Raw genomic sequence first — 19,546 nt, 5'->3', positions numbered from 1 at the left:
TATTGCCCATAAGAAAAATATATAAAAGATCTAAAGAAGGGGGGCGATCATGGTGTAGTGGTTAGAGCGATGAAGATATAACTCATATTCACCTGCCTTTCTATGTACTGCATCATTTGGGGAACACCGCTAAATCACAACACAAAACAGCCGTAGCAATAAATAAATTCCTCATTAGTGTGCTGATCCTTTTAATACACCGCTGACTATCTTGAGGTTTTAATGGCGCAGGCGTACAAAAATTATGAAGGAGATCCACAAGACAAACGCTCCATCTGCTGCTATCTTAATGGCTGCCTCTTTGGCTCGTCCCTGACTTTGTAAAACACATTCAAATTCATGAATGAAAAGATGCCATTGATAGCCTCGTTATCAAAAGCAAGTATAGGCAACATTAAAGAAAGCAACAACGAACAGAAGTGTTTGAAGGGCTTAACTGTCTGCCTCATCAAACAGCAGACCGTGTGACTGCACGCTTCAAATGCGGGCCCCATTTCTTCAAACCCACTCCCTTCTTCTAGTCAGGGTGCCATCTTTGCCCGTGGACACAAGCTGGACTCCCACTCAGCATAGCAGAACGTGCCACATGTTCAGTGGACCACTGAGCCTCCGCCCGTCCCTCATGAAATAAACATCGGCAAGTGCAGACGGAAAAGCTGTGATGTCATAGATTCCAGTGTGTCGGTGTCGTGTTACTGCTTGGCCACAGTGACACAGCAGCTCACTGAGGTAAAGAGGGCTGGAGGTTTCACATGGCTTTCTGCCAGGGTTTAGGTTTAAGCACTTACGTTATGTGAACTGTGAAATAAGAGTTCATCTCATTGTTCACCAAGCTTCTGTAAGGTTTTCACTTACTAACCAGGGTATTAGGGCGGCTCTGTATCGGCTGATTAGTCATCGACCCGATTACTAAAGTCTTGCAGGGCTGGTAGTCAGTCTTTTTTAGTTGTTGTACTGGACTTTCCACAGTGAATACACAATTAATTATTGGTCATTATCAGAGGAGAATGTTGTCCATGCCTGAATTAATTTGCAGACTAAAATTCAATTCAACAATTGGTCAAAGGAATCCTGCGTCTTTCATTTAGTGTTCTGTTTGTAGGGGGAGATGCTCATAACATGACTCCTAATTAATTGCCCAATAATCAATAAGCAGGGTGTTGATTTGATTGGATGGATTTAATGGCATGTCATCTGATTTTTTATAAACACCGACTAGGTCATCACACAAAGGTTTTGACTTTTTGTTTTTCAGACACTAAAAAACTCCTGAATTAAAATGTCAGGATAGTATAACATTCCCTGGCAGGGCCCTGATTCCTTATCTCTGCCTGTCTTCTGTTGCATAAACCGTCTCACAAGATAATGGCACTGACAGAAGAAGACTGCAGCAAACCAAAACATTATTCTCTCCTCCACCCTAGATTATGCTATCTCTCTCACAAACTATTCCTAGATGGGTTCCTATTGTGGCCTGGCTGGCCAATTACCTGCCGGCTGTCGCGCTGGGAAGAGGAAGAGGAGGAGGCGCTCTTGTGAACGGGTGTGGAGGTCTTGTGGAGCGGCGTGCAGCCCCTGTCCTCAGAGCTCAGTGTGCGGCCGTGGGAGCCCCGCGGGTAGTGGTGGTGGTGGTGAGACATGGTGGGGCACCTGTTCGGCTCCGCAAAACCTCCCTCAGCACTGGGCCCCGCAGATCAGGAGCATCCTCTTGCACTTCCTCACACTCACTGCTCGCTGTTCACCTGAAAAAAAAAGAAAGAAAAAAAAGTCAGGAAGTTACAATATAGCATGACATCCAACTGCTGCCTTCCTCATTCTATAGCAGTGCTGTGTTGTTTATACCGAACACAAAGAAGAGCCTCACTAGTCTGTCACTGATCAAACAATGCTTCGTCTTGGTTATTCCTTGAAGAGAAACGAGGCCTCTTCTATAGGCCTTCAGAACTATCCTCCATCAATTTCAATATGTTGATGTGACGACACAGATGCTCAGTGCGAGACGCCCAAAGCTATTCTTTGAACAATGGGTTTTTTAAAGATCCATTCAGGAATAGGCCATTCATTAAATGTGCTATTATACCGGTGCAGGAAATGCCCCTATCTGAGAAGCGGAAACCTGAGTAATTGTAGCATTTTTGATCAACAAATCCAGTAATCCACTAATCGTTTCAGCTCTGTAACCTATATTGACCTGAGCCTCTAACTGTGCGGCGTGCCACATGCACTTAACAGCAGTTAAACAGCAAACACTGCATCTTTGCCTAGTTGATCAAAGGCAAAATAATAAGCAGCTATGTACTGTAGATAATCATTTAGGTTGTTGTGGTTATTTTTAAAGCATAAATGCCTACAATTTGTCAGATCCAGCATTTGATGTTTTACAGAACAATCGATGATAAAAAAGAATCATTGGTTGCAACGATTCATCTTTGAACAGGCACTTGACTTTGTTTGCAATTAGGAAAAGTGGCAGATCACCCTGTACATTTTACTGCAGTCACTTCCTCCACTGCGGAAGATTGAGATCAGCCCACAGGACTGTGTTTGTATCCATCTTTAAACACCTAATTACCACTATGATGATGATGATGATGGTAATTAGATGAGTATACTAAAAAAAAATAGAAGAAAAAATCTATAGCTCTACTCCATGGTCACAAACTATCTTATACACCCAGGCCTCATAACCAACGAAATCCACTGGTTTTATACTATGAAACCTCAGTCAATATTAGCAGGGTCTTGAATAAATAAACTAAATTCCAAATGTCTCGTTAACCTTATGCAACGATAACAACGGGGAGAGCTCATTTTCATCATTAGTCATGGCACCATGTTGCTCCATGCTGAGACCCATAATACTGCCTGCAGTGGTGATGTGTAATTGTCTGAGCTCTCAGGAGGTCTCTGTGCCGATAAAACATACATCGATTGCATTTGCAAGATAGTAAAAAACAATACAGGTAAACAAACCCTGTGCAATTTAGAAACCGAGGCACTTGGTGAGATACAGAGGATGTTATTGGACCTTTTACAAGGGCAAATATTATCATATCATTAACATTTTTAGCCAACACATTAGTGTGGACTTGTGGTTTTAACATTCACAAGGTGCAGTATTTACAGCCAAGAAGAGACAGATATTAGCAACGTGGAACATTTTCAATCAGCTAGAACGACCTGATAAACTCTAACACGTAATTGCAAGGGAGCCTTTAAAGCCAGGGACATACAAGATTCATAAGGCAGCTCCACAATAAATCATTTGAGGAAAAAAGACATTGGTGCACCCGGTGGTTTATTAACTTATATAACAAGTGCTGCACGTGACAATAGGAAAAGCAGCATCTATTAGCCAGCATCCATTATTCATAATACATTATAATGCTGAAATATTTAACAATGTTAATTAATCAAATTGTTGATCGACAGATATCTTATCAATCAACTATTCTAATAATTTATTGATCGTATATATACTTTTTTGGGGGGTAAAATGCTAAACATACTCTGGTTAAAGCTTATCAATTGTAAATATTAGCTTTTTTTGTGTCTTTGGTCATAGAAAAAAACAAGTATCTATGTGTTTTGAGCTGTTTGTCTTGGGAAAAATGCAATTTGATGACATTACCTTAGGGTTATAAGGCATTTGGATTTACATTTTCGTCATTATCTATTCGTCTGATTAATGAATAGGTTATATAAACAAAACTGTGCATATGTTGAGCCAGAGACAGTTTGTAATCACAGGTATGGTGTGCATCTCTGGAAAACACCTTGCATTTTTTCACTACATGTTGTGTATGTTTGGCTCTCCTATGTGTCAAGGAAACCTCACGTGTCCGCTGAGCAGCTCTGCAGCATGCACTCTCACATACAACTGTTCAGTACGCTAACACATTATAATCTATAATTCAGATGCTTTAACGTTGTCTCCTAACCCTAACCCTGTACAGTCTTAAGCCAACTAGGATCTAAGCTTCTGTCTATTCAGGCAACGTATTCCACCCATCTAATAGATAGCCTCTCCTTAACCTAATAAAGAAGTTGAAAGGAGTACTTTAAGCATAAACTTTAATGTCTTATCACACTGTTCAATCTACTTTATAAGCTAGAATTTGGAGTCATTTAATTTACTGTACAGTAAAGACATACGCCACTATTCATCAGCCCACTAAAAGGATGGAAAGATGCAAACAACATACAGTATATAGTGAATAGAAAACGTAACCACTGTCAACATGAAAGACATAACATAAATGAAAACAGAATCCAAACCTTCATCATTTAGTGCAGGGGCTGCAACCAACAAGGATTTTTGTTATTGATCACCTGCTGAATATTTTCTCGAGTTATTGAAAAATTTGATTTACCATCAAAATAACCGTGACCCCAAAACTGATCAAGACTCATATCTTGTCTGATCAACAGTCCAAAACCAAATAATATTTTGCTTGTGGATTATCAAAACAGCCATGTGTATTCGTAATGTTAAGACTTACTGATGTGATAAAATGTTGTATTATTGTAAACATGTTGTGCCAAACATAGCCATGCCATCCATAAAGTAAACTTCCCATGCACAAGCTCTTAAAAGTGTCTTATTCAGTGTTAAACACCTGTTTAAAGGCCTACTAGGTAATCTCCAGCAAACCCTTGGCGAACGTTTGTTTATGTATACTAACCACGTTAATATTCAAGCTCAGAGCCAGTGCCCAGCCCAGCTGGTTCTCCGAAACGTCAATCCGAAACGTTCTGGCCGAAGATAGTATAAAAACAGTTGCTGGCTCTGATCCAGGCTTTTTAGATTACTGTTAGTGGAGCTGCTGCTGTGGGTATAAAAACCGACTATTTTTCAGCACGTGCACACAACAGACAGGTAGCCGATGGTGAGTAGATATTAACTGATTTTGAGTAAACCTGTTCTAGATTAGATTACCTAGTATGCCTTTGAATGGACACAATATTGGTGCTCCATATTTGAACTGAAGCCAGTGACGATGTTGGAAAATGTCCGACCAGAACCTGATTAGTCATGAGCTTAATCTTCTAAATCCAGTCGCTATGATTATGGTCCTGTAAGCAGTAGGGCAAAGCAAGCCCTGCCCTGTGGATGCTATAACGACTCTGCTTAAACTCCCAGTCGAGAACTCAAGAACAATGTCAAACAAAACACTTCTGACCTCACAAGTCAGTAATTGTTAAATTAGTGTGTGTGTGTGTGTGTGTGTGTGTGTGTGTGTGTGTGTGTGTGTGTGTGTGTGTGTGTGTGTGTGTGTGTGTGTGTGTGCTTTAATATGGATAAAATACTGTATCAGTGCAATGACTTGCATTGGTACAATGAGCTTACTTTATGATCACACACGAGGTGAAAAGAAATGTACAAAATCCTAAAAGGGACCCATGGTTCAACTCAATTACAAAAGTAATTCTTACTCATTATTTATTGGTTTTGACAGTTTCAATTAGTTTGTACGAATTGCTATCACTTTTTTTTGCTGTTATTGCATGAGACCTTTTTTCAATGGTTCTCTGTTGAGAGATGAAACGGTTTTGATCAGGCCCCCAGGGATAGCGCCTGCGTCCTCAATCCAACAGTGCCTAGTGGCCGAGCCTGGTATTGTACTCTTGGCAGGTCTGGGGCCCAGAACCAAGTATCACCGTATTACTTTTCAACAACGGAGTGTTATTTACAGATCACATATAGAAAATCATCTGGGGGTAAGTAACTCTACTTCCATGGTCGGTAAACAATGCGATTGTGCTCAAGTACAACTCGAAGAGAGATTATTTTCACATCCGGTACAAGTACTAAACGTGTACGATGAGTCTGCTTACTTTTGCTATATGCTGCAAGTGCAAGCTAAATTTACCATGGGACGATGAAGACTGAAAAGGACACCGGAACAGGGCATGGTTTTCTGTCACTTTGATTGTGAAGAATATGAAGTAATATGATGCAAAGGAATAGAAAACAAGTGTGAAGTACAATTAATCAAATGTGATTGGGATCTTCCAGTGACTTATGGCAACCTCTCCTGGACTTTTCGACTGTACTTTATCTCGCCGCCTGCAGCCTTCTCTGGCTGTCTTTCATTTGATTTGCACCACAGATCCAAAAAAACGTAATGAAATGTCCATATATTCCCTAAACTCACCCAGTTGTGTTGGTTGTTGGGGATGTTACTTTAAACATACTGTACACGACACGAGAGGAGACATGTAGGGCAGCTATCAGCTGTATAGCCTAGTTAGCAGCTGGGACAGAAATAATAGCGAGCGATTACATTACAAGCCTCGGACTGCACTGATTACCTCAATAAAATATTCAGGCTGAGACACGGCTTGCATTTGAAAACACGCATCCTGAAACAAGCACTAAACAGTCAACTTTATGATGCCCGTGTTTACGTGCATAGGGATTAGGTGACGCATCCCTACAGCTGACTGAGTGGCAGAGTCACACATCGGGACAACAATCCTCCCTTTTAATGGCCTGTAGCAATATTCTTCTACTTCTTTTTTTTTTATATTTCTTGGTATTTTTATGCTTTATTGACAGTGTAGAGACAGAGTTGAAATGGGGCAGAGAGGGGAGTGACACGCAGAGAACGACCGCGGGCTGGAATCGAACCCGGGTCCGCTGCTGGCCGAGGCCCATGGGGGGGACACCCTACCAACTGAGCTAAGGGCGCCCCACTTCTACTTCTTTTAAGGGGGGTATTTCTTAAACATTTTCCATCCGTATTTTTGTTCAGTTAATAGTAGAACAACTGCTCGTAATTTCTGCTTTGCTACTTGGCTCCGGAGTAGGCTTTCTGCCCCTTTGTATGGCGACCCTGCCCACTTTCAGGAGGTACTATTTGTAGTGGAAAACGACCCGTGTTGCTAACAAAACCGAGTTGAGCTGAGTCGAGTTGAGTCGAGTTGAGCTACATGTGTGGTGGAAAAGCGCCATTACTAGATAAAGAGGAGCTTTCAGTTGCATGAAGCAACAATGGCACTAGTATGTTAGAGTCAGGGGGTAAAAATTACCCTTCTGTTGACATTCTTTTAATTCCTCAAGTTGCAGTGAAATGTCACCAAACTATAACGACTGACCACCACATTCACTCCACAATGAGACTCTGCAAAGAGCCACAATTTAGAATTAATTGTGATACAATCTCAAATAAATCCACTAATAATAAATTCAAGGGAGACCTCAGCTATTCTCAGAGGAAGCAGGATGAGTGATGTTATGATAAAATATATTTGATTGTAGTTTTCACCTCTCTATCTAAAGGGGTCAACCCTGGATTAAAGTTGCAACAGGTGCTTCCAAAATATGGGGAAGTGTTGTACTTAAAATCAATTGTCTGATATTACAAAACAATGTAAAACGTTTGTGCCACATACAGTATACTGTATATACTTCAAATGCAGATTCCCTGCATTGCAAACTTCCTTTTTTTTTAAATTGGCAGACAAAAATGCTATGGCAAATCAGTATGTTTTAATGTGTTCGGGATGGAATAAAGGTGTAAAAAAATATATGATTTTATGCAATATCCTACATCAAATAGGAACAGGACGCGGGTGTTTGTATGAAGCTAATCCATACATGGCTCAAAACAGATTCACAAAATTGCATTTTATCATCATCATCATCATCATCATCATCTTCAACCGCTTATCCGGAGTTGTGTCGCGGTGGCATCAGCTTGAGCAGGTAACCCCAAACTTCTCTTTCCTGGGCCACTTCGACCAGCTCTGACTGGGGGATCCCGAGGCGTTCCCAGGCCAGTGTGGAGATATAATCTCTCCACCTAGTCCTGGGTCTTCCCCAAGGCCTCCTTCCAGCTGGACGCTCCTGAAAAACCTCCCTAGGGAGGCGCCCTGGGGGCATCCTTACCAGATGCCCGAACCACCTCAACTGGCTCCTTTCGATGCAAAGGAGTAGCGGCTCTGCCCCGAGTTCCTCGCGAATGACTGAGCTTCTCACCCTATCTCTAAGGGAGACGCCAGCCACCCTCCTGAGAAAGCCCATTTCGGCCACTTGTACCCGCAATCTCGTTCTTTCGGTCATTACATACCCAGCCTTCATGACCATAGGTGAGGGTAGGAACGAAGATCGACCGGGAGATTAAAAGCTTTGCCTTACGACTCAGCTCTCTTTTCGTCACAACAGTGCGGTAAAGCGAGTGCAACACCGCCCCTGCTGCTCCGATTCTCGGGCCAATCTCACTCTCCATTGTTCCCTTACTCGCAAACAAGACCCAAAGGTACTTGAACTTCTTCACTTGGGGTGAGGACTCATTTCCTACCTGTAGTAGACAATCCGTCGGTTTCCTTCTGAGCACCAGGACAGAATCCGCATTGTTCCTCTTCAATCCGAGGTTCGACTATCGGCAGAACCCTCATTTCCAACACTTTGGAGTAGACTTTGCCGGGGAGGCTGAGAAGTGTGATACCCCGGTAGTTGGCACACACTCTCCGCTCCCCCTTTTTGAAAATAGGAACCACCACCCCGGTCTGACACTCCTGCGGCACTGTACCCGACTTCCACGCAATGTTGAAGAGACGTGTCATCCAAGACAGCCCCTCCACACTAGGGCTGGCCCGAATGCCATTTTTCAGGCTTCGAGTATTCGTTGGTTTTTCCGAGCGAATATTCGGATATTCGTTCTGGAAAAACACACCATCAAACCAACATTAATAATGCCAATGTACTCACTGAAACCAAGTGTGTGAGCCGAAACAGCAAGCTGCGTAGTTTGTTGATGCTTTAATAACTTTCGAACGGTAGTGAAGTCGGAGTTCCTTACTTTTTCCCCGTGGAGGCGAACAGCTGTTTTTCCGTTGCAAATCAGCAGTCCTCCGCGCCAGCGTAACCCGTACAGGAGCTTATCAATTCATCCAGGAACGTGCATCTTTTTGGCGATTTATAAATCCATACAAAGATCCAATATTGATAGTCTTTTGTGTCCATAATATATCCATTATTGACCGCGTATTCCCATGAAGCAAGCAAGTCACTGTTGATGATGGGCGATAGCAGCGCTGCATTAGGAACGTAAACAAACAGCTAAGGTAAGCTAACGTTAGCATTACGCCAAGCATTAGGCTACTTTTCCTTCCAAAATCGCGCTAATGTTGTGGTATAGAGTTAAGAGGAACACATACTATATTCTTCCTCCATCTCTCTCTCCCTACTGCGCTTGGTGCCGCTTTTAGTTTGCCTCACTCTGGTAACATCACGTAGCCTACAGCTGATATCACTGGTTGCGTTCTGAAAGGACAGCGGCCATGACAGCGGCCAACTAGGTCAAAGTTCAAATAATTTTGATCATATATTAAATGAACGTCTAATGTGTATTTTACAATTGTTGTATAACTTGTGTATATAATTATTATTTTCTGACTAAATATTTTGCTCTTTGAGGTACTTTTGCAAATAAATAAAATTGATTTTATTTATTTTTTTAAATAAAAAAACGAATATCGCGAATACTGAATTGAGCTCCGAATACTAATTTAACAAACAAATACTCGGATATTCGAATAATTCGGGCCAGCCCTACTCCACACCCATCGCTTTCAGCATTTCTGGACGGATCTCTTTGACTACCTCTGTGACTTCCACCAGGGAAATTGACGATGATCCTCCATCAGCCTCCAGCTCTGCCTCAAACATAGAGTGTGTTAGTCGGATTCCTCAAAGTGCTCCTTCCACCGGCCGACTGCCTCCTCAGTTGAGGTCATCAGCGTCCCATCCTTACTGTAAACAGCTTGGACGGTTCCCCGCTTCCCCCTCCTGAGGTGCCGGATGATCTTCCAGAAACACAGAAAGTCCTTCTCAATGGTTTCTCAGAACTTCTCCCACACCCGCTGCTTTGCCTCTGCCACGGCAGAGGCTGCAGCCCTTCGGGCCTGTCGGTGCCTTGCAACTGCCTCTGACAAAATTGCATTTGCAAATTGCAATTATGCAATGTTTGTGCTGATGCATCACACACACTACAAATAATTATTTATGAAAATTAGCCTATCCCTCGCATTAACGTCATCATAACCATGGTTTCATGTCCCTGAAATGTCTTGTGATAAGCGAAAAAACTGTTTCACTTCCCGTTCTCATTTCTACCGTTCATCCAAAAGTGCAATCTCAGCTCAATCACACACAAAACATAAGTTCTGCCTATCTCATTTCATGCTCCAGAAAAGCAACAGTATTATGGAGAATGTTTTTTTTCTCCAATCAAATTTAGTGATGAAAACAATCAATACATTTTTGGGGGGAGAAAATGATTTAACCTCTGACCAGTGCCGTCAACTGATCAACTGACTACGTACTGTGGAATTATGGAAAGATTTGAGGCCACATGTTTGCAGGAGGCCCATTAAACGAGAATTTGGAGACAATTTATTTCAAAACAAGAGGAATAAGAAACTGTAATGACTTGGCATAAACAGGCGACAAGGCTTGTCTACAGTATAGCACCATATTTGCTAAATTAAGGGAAATGTTCTGTTTTAAAGTGATAAATTGATGGCATAAATGACTTAATTGAGCTGCAATGACTGCATTAAAGTTCACAGCTGTTTGGATTCACGTCCATTAAATGTCTTGATGAGCAGGACAAACACTGTGAGTCACTTCTGTTCCCCATCTTTCTTCTGAACCTTTGCCCGTTCTAAAAGGTGAGAATTTGATGCTTTTGTTTGTCATGTTACGAGTTTTGGACTGATAATTGAATAAACACTAATTTCAGCACAGGCAGCGGTTTGTTTTGACCATTTACCTGTGTACACAACAGCAGGCTAAGTGGATGAAGACTGTGTGTGACACTAATTTCAATACCTTGACCTGTACGAATCTGCAGATGAATTGACTAAGAAAGAATTGCTAGTTGCAGTCCTCGTATTGGCCCAATGACTACAATTTATTTAGTAACTAATTTAATTCCTTGTAGTTGACTTATTCTGCAATTGAGTAGCATTTATTAAATGTCCATATCTTCTTCTGTTCATCAACTGAGCCAATTCAAAGCTTGGTTTGACCTCTTTTTGATTTCAACAAATGTGGCTGCAAACACAGTTACAGTTCATGTGATTACATAAATGATAGTGTTACGGTTGAATTATTCTACTTTCATGAGTCCTCCTAAATCTAAAAGAATAATGTTGTTGTGAGGACATCTATTATGTTTGAGCAGGGCGGCATAGTGGCAACCACAAGCCTCGGGTTCAGTCACCTGCGATAAAAGCAATATGCTCTACTGAAATGTCTTTGAACAAGACAGTAAAAAAAAACGGGCTCCAGGGTTTTTCGGAGCTGATGCTGTGACCTTAGGTGGGCAGCAGCAGTGAGGGAAAAGTCAAATTTCTTCCGCAGAGATCAATAGCGTATCACGAATAAAGTAGTGACGATCATCTGGGGTCAAGCAAGGAAGAGCAATGCAGAGCTGTCTAGAGAGAGCTTTAGAGGGCAGCAGTAATCCCACTATATGCCCTTATGTGAAATCTGAAAGGGATGAAGAAAACAAATTTGAGATTTAGATAAACAATATGTCATGCAGCAATGCAACCCCCTCCCCCCCCAAAAAAAACGGTGAAATGCAATGTTAATGGCAACACTCATCACAAACATGTAATACGATGAAGCATGAATGTTACCGGGCCTTTATAGGGGTGGAAAGACATTTGTGATTGAGTTGTCGCCACATCCAAGCCGCCCGCAATATCACATTATCGACAGGCACTCAACAGTCACCAAGTTTGCTGGTCTCTCCACTGTCTGTTGCATAATTAAAGTGGGTCCAACAAAAGCAGACTCATGTCCCAAGATTATATTACGGAGTCCTCAAGGACAACTATTGTCTGAATTTACAACTAGCTAATAATGCATATCGATCAGCACAGGCAGCGGTGTGTTTTGACCATTTACCTGCGTGCACAATAGCAAGCAGAATGGATGTAGACTGTGTGTGACAGCACATCTCTTTAAAGTGTGCCAGGACTTTTGGGTTTCTTTTTTTTTAAATAACAACTCTAACCGGACACAGCCAGTTCATCCTGCGCTGCACGCATTACATCATCTAGGTAGAGCTGGGTATCACATTGCAATACTTTATATGTACTGCTGACTGACTTGCCCATATTCGGGAACTTTCAAAAGCCTGAAAAGTTATCTATGGAATCTGATTGGATCCTGTCAGTTTTAGCTTGGTGTAAGCCACGATTTGTTATCTTGTATATATTTTTTATATAAGTAGTTTCTACAGTGTTTATTTCAAGACAACACTGATGAATTTTAGATGTTTGGCTTATTTAGTGGAAAGAGTTTTTAGAACGATTTATAACAGAGAATGAGCAAGTGACATGTCCTTGATTAAGAATAAATCATTTAAGCATACAAACGGAAGACACACATGTGAGTCTTATAAGGCCTTAAATCCACGTATTATTCTGGAAACTGCTTTAATTTGTAATGAACTTGTGTGTCAGCTAATTAAACAAGCAAGATGTAGCAATTATCTGCTTCACTCCTTAGTGTCAATATTAATGAAAACAAAATGTGAATCCAATATTTTGAGTATTGAAGTGAGGTTGGTCTCTGCTTTATCCCCTCGTGCTATTGAAGGATAAAGACACATAATATCTGCAAAGATTTAATCTAAATGGGATTGGGGACACCTTCATCAGGAGGGTTGTTCAGGCCGGGGGCCAAGAAATATAGCAAATCAATCATCGCTGCTGATCTAAGCAACATGCAGTATATTAAAAAAAAATGCATTGCCATTGACAAACTATAAATGCATTAAGCCTTCAAGTCTACTCTGTCCTTATTTAATTTATGGGATCCAAGGGTCTTTTAAACAACTGCAAAGTCACTGGCTGACCTTCAGTTGCAAAGGGAGGCAAAGAGATATTGTGGAGCATATGCTATGAGTGACAGAAGTTGGCTAACTTTCAATTAGTTCCCCTCTCAATACTGATGACATTATGAGAGGAATGTGAACGATTATGAGTGGATATGGTGTTAATCGATAATAATACTATTTAATATATGAAGGGATAGCTGTCCATTGGCACAGGCAGGAGAAGCCAAGAAGCTCGGTTTAAAAAAAAATGTGGTGAAAATGTCAGTGACGCATTACCGTTTACATCATCAAAGTCAGTTACAGAGTTGGCTGCCTGGCTGTTTCATTACTCGACTAGAGCAGCCATGTTTCAGCAGTCCTACATGATGATAATGCAACTGTGATGTTTTGGGACATAGGCTACATGTTTAGGTAGATGGTCGAATGAGGGTTACCTCATCATCCCCCGTGTCACTAGCAGCAGCTAGCTCAGTGAGCGCTGGCTAGGAGGCAATGTCTGACTGGTCCTTGGTGATTCACTCGGGATGCAAATACAAAAGGATGAGATGCTGAGAGCTCGCGAGCAGAGCACCAAAGAAAACAGATGCTGCACGTCTTAATTCAGCATAGCAATGTTATGACACGGTAGTTCACTCTATATTTGCAAGACTGGCATTTACGTTGCCTTGAAAGAAAGAGAGCAAAGCTTATTTCCTTACCACAGATGCGGTGTAATGATCATGTCTTTACAGTTCTTGGCGCAGGAAACAATTGAAGGGGTCTCCCTTGACTGGGCAGAGACGCCCAGCTGCTCAAAGACAAACGACGTCCATAAGGGTCCACATCGACTGTATCTCTTTCCTCTTATTAAAGACGTGCGCTGCACGGAGGCTAGAACATTAGTGAAAGTCAAGGAAAAAAGTGCTGTGTTTGCCCGTTTCCTTTAATGCGGGGCTGTGATGCTCGGCTCAGCTCAACTGCACTCCGGTTGCTCCTCCCTGCAGCAAGATCGGCTTTGAGCGGGAAGAAATCGCAGGAATGGATCAAACAGAGGGGGACAGCGGTTGCTCAGAAAACATGGAACCGGATCGACAAGGGCCTCGGACTTGGAATAGCTAATTATTCTTAGTTAGTATGCTAGTAGGCCTACGTCTATAGTAACTTGTTTTAATAAAGCACCGTCAAAATGAGATAGGCCTAAATGCAGACATAGATAGGCCTACACACATACATTAGATACAAACAAAGGAGGAATAAAACAGTATGTTATTATTATTATAAAAAAATTAAAAAAATAGAAAATGACACAAAGGCAAATGGGGGCCTAGGAGCTGCTTTGAACGGTTGCCCTCAAATCTGATAATCCAGGAATAGGGATTAATCTTTATGAAATAAGGAATATCCAGGAAGATAGATAATATACAGGATAGATAGATAGATAGATAGATAGATAGATAGATAGATAGATAGATAGATAGATAGATAGATAGATAGATAGATAGATAGATAGATAGATAGATAGATAGATAGATAGATAGATAGATAGATAGATAGATAGATAGATAGATAGATAGATAGATAGATAGATAGATAGATAGATAGATAGATAGATAGATATACCCTACTATTATTGTTGCAATAAAAAAACAAATAAATCAAAAATAAAATTCATTAAAAATATTGGCATATTTCCAAGCCTGATCAGAAGACGTTTAGAGATCTGCCGGTAGCCTATTGCATGGCTGAATTGATAATGTAGGCAGGTGCCTGACCGTGCAAAGCTCAATGAGTTTTCACAAGACCACTAAATTGGATTCAGAATTTCTATGAGTGAAGCTAAATTAAACTAGGTGTCACATAACTTGACATGTACGGTGGCGCTGAGCATTCACCAAATAAAAAAAAGTTTCACACTTTATCTAGCCGTTAGCACACCAGGATTTCGTAATTACGACATAAGTGTCTTGTTATGGGGGCGCCCTTAGCTCAGTTGGTAGGGCGTCCCCTCTCCCCCCAGACGGGCCCAGCAGCAGACCCGGGTTTGATTCCCGCCCGCGGTCGTTCTCTGCATGTCACTCCCCTCTCTACCCCATTTCACCTCTGTCTCTCTGCACTATCGATAATGCATAAAAATGCCCAAAACATATCTTTAAAAAATAAATAAAATAAAGATAAAAATAAAATAAGTGTCTCGTTATTACGAGAAAAGATCTCGTAATTTGTATTTCCTGCTCGGATTGAAGCATTAGGAAATATTTATGTTTCTTAAAAGTGAGGAGGGTATTACTATGAGTAGTAGCTATGTCAACATTGCGCAGACATGCAGTCATTGGGAGAAAAGCCAAGTCGGACTTCAGCAGCTGATCACGGGCGTAAACAGTAGGCTAGCCTAAAGTTTGTCCCTCAGTTCCCGGTGCGATCGCTGATTAATGAATGAACAGTAAAACATCTTTAAAATAATTATATTAGATGATTAAGGGGCCCATTGTAGTCCAGAAACCAAGGCAATTGCCTACCTTTGCTAAATGGCTAAGTTAACCTCTGCACACTAAACACACACACACACACACACACACACACACACACACACACACACACACACACACACACACATTAGATTAGGCTATAGGGCCTAAATTTGGCACATCACCGGAACCCCGACCACTAAATTAGTAAATCAACATTTAGGCCATTATTCTCATATCCTGGTCATGAATTGTGTGTAAAAAATAGAGAAATGTGTGTGTTTAGCACAGGGATAAAAGACGATAACGTCGAATGGCGTCATCGTTGCCGTCCTGCAGCTAGCCAGCCACGTTATTGATGAATGAGAGGGGCGATCCTGATGTCGTAAATACGAGATCCTTATCTCGTAATTACGAGATACTGATGTCGTAATTACGAGATCCTGGTATGCTAACGAACGGCTAGATAAGATGTGAAACTTTTTTTTATTTGGTGAATGCTCAGCGCCACCGTAGACATGAGACACTTTTGGAGGACATGGTCAAAAGCCAGCTTCTTTGCCCTCAGGTATAAGGCTTATTAGACCACCACTTGATTGATCTCAACTCAGCCTTGTTAGACATTTAACAAACTATATTCAAAACCCTACCATTACACATTGCACTAATCAAATCAATCAAAAACACATGATTGTTTTACATTTTATACAATTAATGCCACCCCTAACTGCCCAGTGGAAAGCATCTACTTAATGTCAAACTGCTCTTACCCCTATACATCACAATCCAATGTTTACAATAAACAAAGAACCCATCAACTTCCCTTTATGGAAACAGAGAGGAGTAACCAGCCTGGGACATCTTTTTAGTGACTGCTCTCTCATGACCTTCGGCCTTCTTAAACAAACATACAACTTACCCAACCAATGTCACTACCAGTACTGAAAGAGTCCCAGAAGAAGAAAATTGATAGGCCTACATAACTTTCACAACCCCACCCATTCTGACAACACTCTTCCATAAAAAATGGGTCTCCACTCTCCATACCTGCATTTTATCAATAACTGCTTCCTCTTCAGGCTGTTTATGAAGTAATCGAAACTCAGTTTCTTTCTTCTTTCCCATCTTCACTCTTTTTTATTTTTTTATTTTCTCTTTCAGTAAATACAAAAAATAAAAAGTCTAGATTTTACTGTACATTCTTCTTCTTCTCTACAACATGTCAGCTCAGAATATTCTACATTCTACTTCAGATCGTTTAAGAGTGACCATCACTCCCAATTGATATAGCAAAATGCTGCTTACTTATTCATTCTTCAATAATAAAATTGAATAAAATATTTTACACCCAGGAACATTCTGAAAAGGGACAGTCTCGGACAGCCTGCATAATGATGGCTATAACTTTTGATAATAGAGATTATATAGACCTACTTTTGTTAACTTTTAAGCCCCTATATGTTTTCACTAATGACGCTTCAGTAGAGCTCTTCTCATGATGACTCTGTTGATATCAAGAATGGATGGTATCACACTCCCTCATTCTCATCTTCTAATTTTTTTGCAGTTCGTGTAGGATATGCACCCGAAAGTTTGCTGATATTACATTATTCACATAATATTAAAAAGTAGAGTCACTCATCTGTTAGCCTGAGCAGCTAAATTGTGTTGGACATCCTACACATCAACAGATGGACAGAGAGGGGCCTTTAGGTTGATACCCATGTTGCTTTCTGTCTTACTTTCAAATTACTTTGTTTTTTGACTCTAGAAGTCGACACATACATTTGTACATTAAATTCCTCAACACAGCATGAAAGGTTGGTACATTACTAGTCACAAACAAATAGCACTAGTCCATCTTAAATATAAGATATAATAATAATGAACACCAAAATAATAGCCTGTGAGTGTCGGTTTGATGCATTCTTTGATAATGACTCAATATTACTGAGGTCACCTTGACTAACCCTGAGACTGGTGTAACCTCTTCCATGGGCCATTAAGTAACTTGAGAGACACACGTCTCATCTGTCTGTTTCCGCCTTTAAAAAATGCTGCGGTGTCTGGTTATAGATGTTAGCCTATAGTTTTCTGTAAGCTTCAGGTGTTTAAATGTGCACAGTCATTATTTTTTAAATGAATTAAGCGATGTATTTATTATTAAATCAGAAAGAAAGAGTTTTTCAAAGTCACTGGAAATATTTTCTGTCGTAAAAATTGGATTACGCAACATGTCAGGTGACCGATGACGTTTTTAGCTGGAGTGACTTCACTGAAAGGAAGCTCATTCGTGAGTCACTTGTCGCTGAGCCGGCGGAGGACAAAAGCAAGGAATAAGTCTCAATAAGTTGGTTGAACTCACCTCAAATAAAAGGTAAGACGTTGATCATCAAAGTATCAACCTTTTCTGCTCGTTATTTTGTGTTTAATATATTTCTGTGCGACTGAAATCTGTCAATGCCGGTTCCTTTCTTGAGCAACGTGGTCTACGTGCCTACTCTAGTCTACTGTCGGGGCTTTCCCCTGTTTCCAGAGAAAACAGTTAGCCTATTTGTTTTAGGCCATATAAAGCAGAGTCACATGTTTAGCCTTTTGTTAAAAATGCCTCCATTTAACTTGGACGATACTTTTCATATTTGTTATCTAGGGTTTTGCCCAACGTTGGTGTCTAACTTCATTTGACTTCAGGCCTGTCTATGATCGACCACTGTTTTCTTGCTCGAATCATAATTTCACAGAAGTCTTTGTGTTTCATCATAGAATATGTTATTTAAATAAAGGTTATCCAAGTCCGTTATCCAAGTCCGTTTTGTAACAGGCCACATTAGTTTCGCAACTTGGAAAGTGGCTCCCCCTTGTGGCTCAACCAGGATATTTAGTATAGCCTATTATTAAAAAAGAAACAAGTCAATAATAGTTGACTATAATGTGAAAATTGATTAAGGACTTATATCCAATTGTCAACTTTGAACATTTCTTTCTTCAATAGGAACCATGCCTGCAGACATTGCCAAAGGCAAGAAGGCGTTTGTCCAGAAGTGTGCTCAGTGCCATACTGTGGATGAAGGTGGCAAACATAAGGTCGGGCCAAACCTTTGGGGTCTGTTCGGACGCAAAACAGGCCAGGCACCAGGATACTCCTATACTGATGCCAACAAAAGCAAAGGTAAATACTATACATGTGTATTTACAGTAGTTGATCAGTCCAAGGAATTATGACGTTTGGGTTGAACATAATTCTCCACCATTTCTTCTCACTCTAATTCCAGGCATTACCTGGGAGGAGGACACCCTGATGATTTATCTGGAGAACCCCAAGAAATACATTCCAGGAACAAAGATGATCTTCGCTGGCATCAAAAAGAAGAATGAACGAACCGACGTCGTTGCATATCTTAAGTCTGCAACTTCATAAAGAACTCTTCATCTCCAAATCTTTGCCAATGTTTGTGCCCTTACAAACTACTCAGGAGGCCAGGACTTTCCTTTCGTTCAAAATCAGGCAGAATGACATCATCAGAGTGGTGTTGGCAAATGTTTGTCACAGCTGTACTTCTTGTTTCTGATCCTTCCTCTGGGTGGAGGATATGATATCCCTGGTTTTAGCAGGTTATTTTTCTAACATAAATTATTAAACCACATACTGTGTTGTCAGATTTTAGGGACTGTAAAGCTGTGTATTATGTTTGCTAATGAACTGTCATCCAATTTTGTTTTTTGAGAGGTTTATAATCCAATTGTCTTAATAATTCAGTTCTAAGAATAAATGCGTTTTCTGCTTCCAATTGATACCTCAAAAAGAAATAACCCTACTGTCTTAATGTTAAATAAAACTGACACTAAATTGTATTTGGTCAATTTGTGTGACTATATGCTCCTAGATCAGAAGAATAAGGTGGCCTGTCGTCAGTGTTTCTTATTAAATGAGTAAAAATACTGGGTTTGGATGAGAATTTTTACTCTGTAATTGTTTTAACTATTTTGTCCTGAGTTATGAAACCAAATTAGACATAGGTTACTCTGTATTTTCATATATGCCACAGAGCACGCAGTATGCACAACTCTTGAATTTTCCCCACCCTTTGGATAAATATTACTTGGTCTGTTTGCTGCATTTTGAAGTTATCACATGATCAGCAACTCAACATTACATTACTGCCTATTATTTACTATCTATGATTACTGCATGTGTTGCTTAGAGCTGGATGGATGCGTGCCATGTGACATACAGCACAC

General features: G+C 40.7%; 2 protein-coding genes across 8 annotated transcripts in view; one reads left to right on the top strand and one right to left on the bottom strand.

Moving 5' to 3' along the window:
* The window catches only part of osbpl6 (oxysterol binding protein-like 6), a 40,918-nt gene extending 27,221 nt beyond the window's left edge, over window positions 1-13,697 (bottom strand). For 6 of the 7 annotated variants that reach the window (XM_080038035.1, XM_080038039.1, XM_080038037.1 and 3 more), the window contains exons 1-2: window positions 13,562-13,697; window positions 1,491-1,742 (exon numbers count right to left, since the gene is read on the bottom strand). In XM_080038035.1, coding sequence (XP_079894161.1) covers window positions 1,491-1,640 — 150 coding nt within the window. In that variant the 5' untranslated portion in view covers window positions 1,641-1,742; window positions 13,562-13,697. Of the gene's footprint in view, window positions 1-1,490; window positions 1,743-9,610; window positions 9,714-13,561 lie in introns of those variants that run through there. The other variant, XM_080038036.1, reaches the window with a different exon arrangement.
* Window positions 13,698-17,553: 3,856 nt separating this feature from the next.
* Window positions 17,554-19,159, top strand: LOC307258500 (cytochrome c-b-like). Its single transcript, XM_080038053.1, has 3 exons — window positions 17,554-17,684; window positions 18,300-18,476; window positions 18,580-19,159. The coding sequence occupies exons 2-3, from the start codon at window positions 18,305-18,307 to the stop codon at window positions 18,723-18,725; spliced, it is 318 nt and encodes a 105-aa protein (XP_079894179.1). The 5' UTR covers window positions 17,554-17,684; window positions 18,300-18,304; the 3' UTR covers window positions 18,726-19,159.
* The last annotated feature ends 387 nt before the right edge of the window (window positions 19,160-19,546 follow it).

Source organism: Ammodytes marinus (genome assembly GCF_949987685.1).
Source record: "Ammodytes marinus genome assembly, chromosome: 12".
In the NCBI taxonomy this organism is placed as follows: Eukaryota; Metazoa; Chordata; class Actinopteri; order Uranoscopiformes; family Ammodytidae; genus Ammodytes; species Ammodytes marinus.
Note: the sequence above shows the minus strand (reverse complement) of the source record. Positions and strands in the feature narration are given on the sequence as shown.

Coding starts and splice junctions, on each gene's coding strand:
- LOC307258500 (XM_080038053.1), top strand. CDS start 18,305: ATGCCTGCAGACATTGCCAAAGGCAAGAAGGCGTTTGTCCAGAAGTGT. Junction 18,477..18,579: donor TGATGCCAACAAAAGCAAAG/GTAAATACTATA, acceptor CTCTAATTCCAG/GCATTACCTGGGAGGAGGAC.